At 35.7% G+C, this 12,075-nt stretch overlaps 1 protein-coding gene across 1 annotated transcript; it reads right to left on the minus strand.

Moving 5' to 3' along the window:
* Window positions 1-229: 229 nt before the first annotated feature.
* On the minus strand, window positions 230-1,117 carry LOC127849846 (clustered mitochondria protein homolog). The gene is made up of 2 exons (XM_052382598.1): window positions 970-1,117; window positions 230-391 (listed from the first exon to the last, which is right to left on the minus strand). Exons 1-2 carry the CDS (start codon window positions 1,115-1,117, stop codon window positions 255-257), a joined length of 285 nt encoding a protein of 94 aa, XP_052238558.1. The 3' UTR covers window positions 230-254.
* Window positions 1,118-12,075: the final 10,958 nt, after the last annotated feature.

A 12,075-nucleotide genomic window follows, 5' to 3' on the forward strand; every position in this document is an offset into this window, starting at 1 on the left:
TAAAAGCATAATATAAATGCCAATACTTCAAAATGTAATACCTCAGTTAATTACCGTATTGCATTCGTACTAACAAGATAAAATTTAATGCTCATTCAAAAGCAAATACTGGTAGGTAAATTTCGAATTTTATCCCCTTCCATCTCATAGTACTGCTAGTACCTGTATTCAACATACACAAAAGTTTAACTAATCAACAGGCCTGCACTTCACAATACTGTACAATTAATTGGTCCTATCCCCATTCCCTCGACTCAGCTCACTCTCGGGGTCAGCGTGTTCACATGGGACTGGTATACGTCCGGGTTGAAGGTCACATTGAACTCAGTGTCACTGAGAGATCCCATTGCGATGGCTGCCTTCTTCACAATGTCTCGACTGCTCTCTTCAACTGCAGCAGACATATCTTGAAAATGATGTTGCTTTTGAATACTTGTATGGAACACAAATGTACAGTGTTCATAGTTGGTGTAGGTATGTTTTAATAATTGGATAAATACCAATGTAGTATGTTTAAATACCTGTTTATATAGTTGTTAATGTGGTGTATCATAATTAATATTCATGTTCATCAAAAATAAACATTATAATCATAAATACGCAAGACTTGGTGAATAATTACCAAGTCAGGAGCTGTATTCTAATTCTAAAATTAATTTGAGCCTTGTTTTTTTTATATTTTGTCTAAATACATGTGCATGAAGAGTTTGGTCCCACATTTGTCTGTGCAGTCCATATAGGCTATTCTGGGACAACACTTTCCACCTACACTGGATTTCTGTTTAGAATAGACCTCATTTAGAAGAAACATTCCATACAAGCGGAAAGTGTTGTCCCTGATTAATCTTTACTGACTGTACAGGCTAATTTGGGACGATACTTAATACACATGCTTTACGCCAAGTTTTCCCCCAACCCGGCTCATTTGTACATCAGGAACATTTCATGATCAACCCCAGCCAAACTTACTGGTCTGATTCTCGTTTCCAGTGAGAGCCTTCACAATCTTCTTGGCTTCATCTGTCTCCAGGGAGTCTTTACCATCCTTGTCCTCACCTGTGACTACTTTCTTTACCTCAGATATGTCATGAAAATGTTGAGAACTCTTAGTAGTCATTGGCAATTAAATTCAAGTCTATAGCATTATTTTAATTGCGAAGTGGTTATAGTTTCTAAATTAAGCACCAAAAGTTTAAAAACAAATTGTGAAAAATAAAATAACATGCAAATAAGGGTTTACACTTTCCGCCTAAACTGGATATTTGCTAAGAGACTTTCTTTAAATGAAAAATACAATAAAAGCAAAGTGTCGTCCCTGATAAGCCAGTGCATCTGCACAGGATAATCTGGGACGACACTTTTCGCACATGCATTAAAAGAGAAGCTTTAAATTATTTACATACACCAGCGATGTTTTCCTTATTTTTAAGGTACCGGAAACAGATCTTACCCAATAAGAAAAAAAAACAATTGCTGTCAAAAATATTCCTAAATTGAAGGTTTAACCAAAAATGCAACATTTAGGTAGTTTCCCTATGCAGCTCTATGGCTTGAAACTAATTAAATGAAAAATTGACAACTTGACAGCACTAAGTTATAAATTTAAAATATTTGGGAGCAAAAAATCTTATACACCAATTTCCCAATATGAAGACTTCACGCCGAGAATTTTACCAATGTCAGGGTTTTTCGCGCACATTTTTCCCAATTGGGCTGGTAGCGGTACATATCCCAATTTGGCAAAAGAATATTCGCTGATACTCAATATAACTCTTTTACTTTTAAATCTTATGATTGGTTGGTGAATATGGGCCAAGGTTTCCCCTTTACTCATGAACCCTACCAATCATTATAAATTGGCTATCTCACCGCAACACCAAATTTAGTGTTGGCGCCGGTGTACATTTTTTGCCGTGAATGTGCAGACTAAAATATGTCTGTGCTATTATTTGTTGTTTTTTATATTTTTTTGGTGTGGTCGAGTTCAAACAGAAAGGTATCCGTATTTTTGCAATCAATTAAATCAAAAATTATATTTATTTATATCAAGTCTTTTGTATCTTAAAGATTTTTATTTGATCGGGCAGACTTCTCAGCAAACATTACACAACAGTATGTGTGTTTATTCTCGTTTTAAGCTTTACAGACACACGTGTAAGTCCACAGGTTAATTGTTCAATAAAAGTGCCAAAACCTCATCAATATAGACTGCAGTCAACAAAAATACTAGATAATCCCGCATTAAAAAAGGCACCCGTTTCTTATGACATTTATTTTACTGAAAACAATTCGCTTGTTTTTTAAAATGAATAACAAAGGTCCTAGGTCACATGAGAACCGATGGGACTTTTTTTTTAAATCCGGAACCATAAACTTGGCAAAAATATCATTTGATTTTGATAAAATCTGTGTTCTATATGTTTTAAAGTTGTGGCCTATAATGTTTTCAAAATATTGCAATTAAGTAATATAAAGAAACCTAACCGCCTCTTTGTAGACATTTTTTCAACGGATAGAAACCATTGTCAAACTCGATCGATATATAATAAGAACGAATATTCTGAACGAATTTCATGGTGGCCATGGTTTTAACGGACCGGCACCATTTTTGTTATCGGCTGAGTTATCAGTAGAACGAATGATCTGACAATTTTTTTTGAAGATTGGATAACAAATGCGACTCCTAGAGTATTCACACAATTTTTACTATATCATATAGGGAAAACTTCCCCTCCATCTGGCGGCCATGTTTTTAAATAGTGTGGAATCAATAAAATATCAATTCAACAAAAGTTGCGGTTGAGTGTTTTATACGTTTGACAAACAATTGTAGCGTTCTAGAGTATTGGCGGTGAATCTCTACTATCAAATAAAGAAACCCGCCCAGTCCCTAATGGAAATGTTTGATAATGGACAGGATCCATTTTCGAACTCAGCTATGATTTTATGAAAACGAATTAGACGTACGAGTTATAAATTGATTTATATTTTAAGCGTACTCCCTCGCTGCTAAAACCGTGGCAATCTCCACGTAGAGTTGTCGTTCGTTGCTCTCACATACAAAATACAATTTTATATTTCGAAAATTGTGTGTAATTTATATAATAATATATTTACATTTAACCATTATGTATTGTAATATAATGTTGCTTCAAGAATGAAGATTCGGTACATGACTCTTGTTCGGTTCTCTTTAAGTCTAAAAACACACATTGTCAATGTTGTATACCTCTACATGTTTGAGTGATAGATACTATGGACAAGACCACAATCAGTGAGATAACTACTGTGTATAAACAGCACCGGATAGTGAAATTCTGGCTGTCAACACACATTTTATCGTATAATATAAAAAGAAGACCCGTGTTTAATATAGATTATTCATAAATATGTACATGAAAAAAAGTTTATACTACAAAGGTAGATTTCCACAATATTGACTGTGATAATTCCATACTGTGTTTAGCTTCCCGGTCTTCTGTATCTTAAAATAAAAACGTTAAATGATGTAGTGCAATAATACACATTTTAGTAGTGGTTTTAAAAGTATAACTCTTATGATATATTTTGATCAGTCAATACAGGTTTTATTAAATGGGCCTTTTTACAGATTGTGGCATGAACTGAATATTATCATTAAATGCTGTATATTGATTAATGTAAACATTCGATCTTAAAAGTTCCAATGAAAAACAAGAATAAAATTAAAGAAAGAAACAAGGGACAAAATTGTCATAAAACCAGGTTTTCAGCTGAAAAAAGTCTGATAAAGGGAGACAATTCAAAATGTGTATTGTTTACCCCCTTGTGTAAAATTGACCTTGATTTCAATTAGAAAACAAGGGCTGTTTGTAAAACATGCATTCCCCCCATATGGGCTGTCAGTTGTAGTGGAATCAATTGTGTGAATACGTTTTTTTGTCACTGTGACCTTGATCTTTGACCTAGTGACCTGAAAATCAATAGGGGTCATCTGCCGGTCATGATCAATGTACCTATGAAGTTTCATTATCCTAGGCCTAATTATTCTTTAGTTATCATCCGGAAACCATTTTACTGTTTCGAGTCACTGTGACCTTGACCTTTGAACTAGTGACCTGAAAATTGATACGGGTCATCTGCCAGTCATGATCAATGTAACCTATGAAGTTTCGTGATCCTAGGCGTAAGCATTCTTGAGTTATCATCCGGAAACCTGTTTACTGTTTCGAGTCACTGTGACCTTGACCTTTGACCTAATGATCTGAAAATCGATAGGGGTCATATGCTAGTCATGATCAAAGTTCCTATGAAGTTTCATGATCCTAGGCCTAAGCGTTCTTGAGTTATCATCCGGAAACCATTTTACTATTTCAAGTCACTGTGACCTTGACCTTTGACCTAGTGACCTGAAAATCAATAGGAGTCATCTGCCAGTAATGATCAATGTACCTATGAAGTTTCATGATCCTAGGCCAAAGCGTTTTTGAGTTATCATCCGGAAACGATCTGGTGGACGGACCGATCGACGGTCCGACCGACGGACCGACCGACATATGCAAAACAATATACCCCCTCTTCTTCGAAGGGGGCATAAAATAGTCTGATTAAGAGAGACAACTCAAAATCAAATTGTGCATTGTTACTGATTGTTCATAGTTACATAGTTGTTTCAAAATCAATCTATTTTAGGTTGTTGCGACAATTCTTTCGTGCGACACACCGTCCAATAATGGTGAACACATGTGCCAAATGATGTTAAAATGTCACAATGAATGACATAGTAATGGCTCAGACAAGCTCATTTATGGCCATTTTTGACCTTCAAACTCAAATTGTGACCTTGACCTTGGAGATATCGACGTTATCTTTCGCGCGACACAACGTCTAATGATGGTGAACAAATGTGCCAAATGTTTTTAAAATCTGACAATGAACGACAAAGTTATGTCCCGGACAAGCTCATTTATGGCCATGTTTGACCTTCAAACTCAAATTGTGACATTGACCTTGGAGATATCGACGTAATTTTTTCGCGCGACACACCGTCTAGTGATGCTGAACAAATGATTTTAAAATCTGACAATGAACGACAGAGTTATGGCCCGGACAAGCTTGTTCCACCCGCCAGCCCGCGGGCCCGCCAGCCCGCCCGCCCGCCGACATTCGCCAATCTTATAACCAGTTTTTTTCTTCGAAAAACCTGGTTAAAAAGTTACCCTTAACTGGGCTCGAACCACTAACCCCTGTAGTAAAAGTCTATCGATAAGATCACTCGGCCATCCTAGCTCATACAGTGAGGGATGTATTTATACCTTGTATAAGCAATCCTCGTAGAATCACAAAATATAACGACAATAACAGAACCTATTAACACCCATTTTTTTTTAAAATTTATTTTAAAGCATTTAATGTTAACATGCATGAATTTCATTTGTAAACAATGGTACTTAAAAGTATACAAACATATGCCTTGTAATGTTTTAGACCTTGATTTGTAATATTTAAATCAGTAACTACAGTAAGTGTTATGCTAAATACAAAAAATTATATGTTCTATGATTTTAAAATACTGACATGTTAAACAATTTACATAATGTGAATAGTATATTGAAAATTTAATGCGATTCTTGTTTCGTTTAAAAAATATGCAATGTATCATTACTGAGGGCTTTTTTAAATCTGAATTTTAAATTTCAGGCTATGTATAGAACAATTAAAAATAGGTATAAGTTTCCAATATTTCATTTATATAATAATAAAATTCAAAACATTATTACCCTCTGTAGAGTAACGCCGTTGTCGTATTTTACGGGCTCATAATTATGATCATAGCGACCCAGTGGTATTTTTCTTATTTGAAAAGAATCGGATCGCGTGGCTTCAGATGAAAAATGGTGTTCACATTCAGTCGTAGCCAAAGGTGATCAATAAAATTTATGCACGAATTTAATCACCGAAAGAATTAAAGTAAAATTAATACGTACCCACAATTGAGTTTCTTAAAATATCGATTGCAATTGAAACTGTACTGTATATCAGATAATATTTTTAATACAAATTCCACAATGATTATAATGAATAAGAGAAAGCACGGTAAGTTTTAAAGTCTCATTCCATGATGACATGTTTGCGTTTGATATATAATACTGTCCAATCTGATATGGGTTAATTATACATTTTTATTCGACCATTTACCTTGAACGGGTTTTTATAGTTTCTATTTTCGCACCGTAATTTTTAGAATAACGTCACTCGAGGACCAAAAGAATTTATCCGTTACTATGAAACCGTTCGGATTGTAATAAACGCCTTATTAAAATAACTCCGTCATCATGTGTGTAATGAAAACTATTTGTCAAGATATTGGATAAGAAAATCGTCTTGTTCAGGTATATTCAATCAGGCCCCTATAGAGTGTATGTTAGGTTTCGATATTTTGAAATGCAAAAAAAAAAATTACTGATACCAGTGATTGACTAGACAAACATAGTAACGACTCTGCAACGTTTCGATATTATTGTTTTATCAATGCACATGAAAAATTTGCAAAAGGAATTTTGTTTTTTTTTCACAGCTGTGCATTCCTCACAATAACGAATAGATAGTTGGTGGAAGTTCGAGCACGGTTAATCAGCTGCTGTGATACGGGCGGGCGCAACATCCGTATGTAACATTCAACTCTTATTGCAGTTTCGAAATCAGTTTGCGAATCAAAAGGAGGACTCGAAATCACTGGCACCATAAACGGATTTAAGGGGAGGGAGCGGAAAAGGCGTACTCCCTCTTAAAGTATGACAATTTTCTACTTGTTCGATCACTTGAAGTCAATTTTCAGTAAACTTTTAGTTAACATGTTTTCTGTAGTACATAATTTGTTCTTAATTGCTCTTTTAGTTGAGCAAGTGCTTTTATAAAACATACACTAACAAACGACACCGAAATGTTGTCTGCACCAAAGTGAAAACAGACTCACTCTTGAACGCGGCTGAGATATCATGTTAACACAACATTTGATTCAAGTTTTGTTTTGATTGGGAAAAACGTGTGGGTTGAGGATTCCACTTAAGCCATAAAGTCATGGCAAGTGCCAATACAGAGAATTGTGTCTTCAAATAAATGACGTTCCATTCTTTAGAGGGTATAGCATTGAACACCAAAATGATTTAATATATTGTAACCAGTAAACAGCGATGTAAATAAACTGATTGTTTATAAACACAAGTGACTTGGATGACACTTTATTTTGAGCTCAAAACAAGTTGTATTGCTCATTTTTTATTATTATGTCCAATAGCATATATATATTGTTTTTTTGATAACCTTTATAAATAAAATATGAATAAAAATATTTAAAAATCTGTAAATAATTACGTATCTTCACCTTTATAGAGCCTTTAAAGCCATGTTCCTGGGATGCAACTGACCGCGCCTCATTGCTCGCATGATTTATAGAACTTATAGTAAAAAATTTAAAAAAATCATATCTGAAACCGCTAAGGTCGTGGGTTTTCTTTCATAGTTTAACATCCTTCTTCGATCCTTAAGTGTTTTCAAATCATGTCACTGGGATAAAAAAAAAAGGTGCCGCTTTATACTTGTTTGTCGTAAATGTATGAACCGTAGAACCTTGAAGTTTGTTTATTGGCATGTAACGTCTTATTCTGGTACTCTGATAAGTTTGTATATCACATATCGTTACACTAAATAGTTACAAATTGACGTCGCGAGCGGGCCGTTATTCTGACCGGCCGATATTATCAAATCGATCCATGGTCTGAGTTTTCTTATCCTAAAAGAATCGGATCGCGCAACTTTAACGTAACACATAATTAAACATATCACACAATTGGGATAATTCAAATATTGATTGCAACTGAAACTTTACTGAAGATAAGATTTATGGGACTTGAGATTGAACAGAAGTCTTAAAAAACACAATTTAGTCAACGACATGCTTACCTCATTAACAACTTAATTCAAATGCTTTAAACCAAAAATACACCAAAATGCAATTGTAATTCATGTTTTTCCATATTACTACCATTTCCTTGGAAACATTTGAAGCGAATGCTAACCATTTTACCAAAACCACGAATTACGAAATCGAATGACTGGTCGGAACGATTTATTTTTATTCCTATCGAAGTTTCCAATAATGCACAAACCCACATTCCTAAATATGTTCTGGATTCATTCAATGCTTTTAAAACATGTTACTGTTGTATAAACCGCCACGTCCGACTTGTTGTGCACAACATCTAGAGAGTGTAGCTTTATCTGATGTGTTTAGTCACAGAAATTGCTGCACACGAGAAACGTTATAACTTGCGTAATCATAATTGAAATAAAAGTGCGGAAAATAAGTTCGCTGAAGGAACAAAAGATAATGATCTGCAATATAACCGAAAAAACACACTGCAAAGTTTGGTCGGACCTCTATAATTTGCCTGAGCCGCATAATGGCCCGAATGCCTTCCCTGGCAGTTATGACGGCAGCGGGAATGTATGAGACGTCCGGCCTGCAGTACATGATCATTACAAACATCATTACAAACATCATATTACGTCTGATCATGTGTAATCCGTTGTTGTTGGTGGTGGTTGTTGAAAACATGTGCAGTGTAACATATTTGAATAAAGTGAGTTTCCGGTTGACCTTGATGGATTTTTACGTGGTTTATTACATGGTATCAGAAATCCACATAAATTAGCGCAATTTAGCGACTGTTTGACAATTATATATTGCAAATCTGTTAAAGTTTATTATTCACAACAGCGTTGTGGCTTCGAACGGAATAAAGCCATACCGGAATTAAAACCGTCCGAAAGTGCGTCGAGTTGGGAAGATTACAAACGGGACTTTCAGATTCATTTCGACGTGCTAGGTTTGCATGACACGCCTGGCAGAAAAAAGGTCCATGTCCAACTTGCTTACACGAGAAGAGAGTTCGTTAAGATCTACGATTTGTTCGCATTAGCTCCGGCAGTAATAACCGACGTTGATATTGGAGTTGCGGCAGTGCCAGCCAAGGACAAATACAATTAAGAAACGGTTTTCGCAAGTTTTATATTATAAGGAAAGGCCGAACACTGTCAATGTGGGGAACAAAAATAATGTTAAATATGTGGCTTGATAATCAGTTGCGTTAATGACACAAAGTTTAGTGAAAGGCTGATGAAGATACCAGTGACACTACTTACCATCGAACGGGTCGTGCAGGTTTGTAGGCAAATAGAAATGACCACGTCTCATATCAAATCACTCGGCGAAAGCCTTAAAGTCAAAAGGAAAACCCTCAAAAGAAACAAAAGTACTGTGCCAAGTGTTGAAGAAAGCACGAACTTGTAAATGTCTCGCCTAAAAACACAACTGTGTGACTATTGCAGTGAGTTTTGCCATTTCAAGGCATCCAAATTATGTCCTGCAGTGGGTGGGGCATCGCATCAACGAGGGAGCACCACACGGTGGGGCACGTGGCTGCAGGCGTGTCCATGTAATCATGGACGTGATCGGGGGAACCAACGAGGATATTGGGGCCGTTTGGGTCAACGACCTGTCAACTACACGCAAGCAGAGGAAGACAACAAAGTCGACGAAATATTCAACATCGAGTGCAGATAACCATGAATGGTTTGCAAACTTGAAATTAGGGTATACTACGGTGAAATTTTAAAACGACAGAGGTGGAATGTACAGTGTCATGTCACATGGACCAGAAAAAACATTTGAAGAGACAGCGCCACTCACAAGGAGTGATGTGATTATAAGCGGTGTCAGCGGGCAAGCAGTGAACGCGCTAGGAAATATTACGTTGCTGTGTGAGCATAAAAATATCAAGCGTTCCATTAATGTCTTTATTATGAACACGCCAAGAGCCATAAACTTGCTTGCAGGTATGATTCCGTTAATGTTGGGCTGATTATGATAATACACACGCTATCGCATTCAAACCATTACAAAATTGCACGCGTTACACAAACTGATGAACAATTCCAAGTGATGGCAAATGCAATCATTCGAGTATGGCCAGAATCTACATGCAAAGTTCCCGCGGAAAGCCGTTTCATTAATGCACTGCCGCGAAGAAATATCAATCTATAATGGAGTTCTTACCGAGGGAAACGCGTGTTTATTCCGAAAGTAATGAGAGCAGAAACGTTGAAAGCGATAAATAAGCCGTATTAAGGATCTCTAAAATGAGGGCGAGAGTTAGCTCGGCGTAAACAACAAAATTGAAGATCTTGTGGGAATGTGTAGTGCGTGTCTTATGCATCGAAAATGACCCTATGATCATCCAACCAGTGCCTGAGCTACCCTGGAGCAAATCTGAAATTTACTTATGCGAACTCATAGGTTACCATTGCCTAACCTTTTTTTTCCTTCTTTAAGACTCGACTAATTTCGGGCCTTCCCCCTAAACGTATTTTTCCCTTTTGACAGAAATTTTCCCGCAATCGAGATCTTAAACACAAGCTTCTTTACAATCTTTAAATGTTTATTGCGAATTCACTGCTTTCACATTGGGAATGGGGGCCAAATACCGGCCCCGAAATTTTAATTAAAAACCAACACTTACAAAGCTATCAAAACAGAGTATTTAAAGCCGAATTTTGAAAGGAAATTTCTGAAAAGGACTACGAATAGATAGTTAACATGTTTGTTGGAAAGTTTACCTTGATTAAGTTTTACGTGTTTTATTACACGGCCCAGCTTTACCGTTGTTATTGTCTAATTGAATCATGTCCATGGGGTCAAAACATGCAAAGCCACAGGGGCCACGTTATTTATGAAGAATTGTACATTTAATTGCGATAAACTAAAACTATCTTATCTGAAACCGAAAGAGTTAGGACTTGATATTTGGTGTGACAAATTGTATTATTTTCCAAATCTAAGTTTGTTCAATCAAGTCCCTTTGTTTAAAACTAAATAACTACATTAAATAACCGTTTGTTCAAATCATGCTCATGGGATCAAAATAGGCCCCACAATGTGGTTACTTGTCTATAGTTAAAACTTTAATGTGTGCTGATACTGTCTCATACTTCATGTGTCATGAGTTAAAATCCACATTTATTGCACACACATCACATAATCCATACATTACAGGCGGGTGTCTACATGTATTAGGTGATCGACCTAGGGTCTTAGCCATGCTGTTTACCAAACAATTAGTGAAGAATTCATTCATGTTTTGAAAACGGCTTTTACTTTTTCGATTTCAAAACTATTTTATGTATGTATATTTTGTATTAAAAGCTATATAATTCCAATATGATGTATGTGTACAAATAGATTTAACTTGTTTTTTTACTTATTATGGAAGTGTAATAGTCCGGTACAAAAACAATCCATTATTTTATTAACTGTTAGTTGAAGACTTAATTTTTCCTGTCTTATAATGACATCATTTATATGCCTTTCATCTGTCCGTCTGTCTACTTCTAGTGTCGAATATAACTCAAAAACATTCAAACGTACGTTAAATTAAAAGATAAGGGTTTGAGAGGACGTTCAGAGTTCAATGACCATAACTGTTTCAGGTTTTACAATGTCATTGCTCCTCTGTTTGTTTTTTTACCAACTCAATTGGTATTAGTATTAAACAGAGGGGGTAATCACGTGATAGTCAAGATGGCGACGTCCATACCGGAACGGTTATTTCTCGCCGTTTTATACCCTTTATTACTTCTGTTTATTTTTTAAATGTCGCTTACTTTCCAGCCATATCAGTAAAAAGTTTTTTGTTTTTTATATAATAGGAGACATACAATGTATGCATGTATATGATCATAAAACAAAGTGAAACCATGTAGCAACAAAAATGTTCAGACATGTTATACAAGATATGCTAATATATATGTTTTCACTGCGGGGAATCACGTGGTTTTATTTTGATATGAAACAAGGATAATGGCGGCGTCATTGTCTCGGTAAGAGTATTATTTTTATTTCTTGTACCTAAATGTTTGATTTTAATTTGCTAAGATGTAGCCTATCATATGCGGAATCGAATTCCGCGTGTAATCGTACCTTACATGTCATATATTACTGATTACTTTTCTCGCTTACCCTTTGAATTTATTTCATAG

This window comes from Dreissena polymorpha, chromosome 11, assembly GCF_020536995.1.
Source record: "Dreissena polymorpha isolate Duluth1 chromosome 11, UMN_Dpol_1.0, whole genome shotgun sequence".
Classification (NCBI taxonomy): domain Eukaryota; kingdom Metazoa; phylum Mollusca; class Bivalvia; order Myida; family Dreissenidae; genus Dreissena; species Dreissena polymorpha.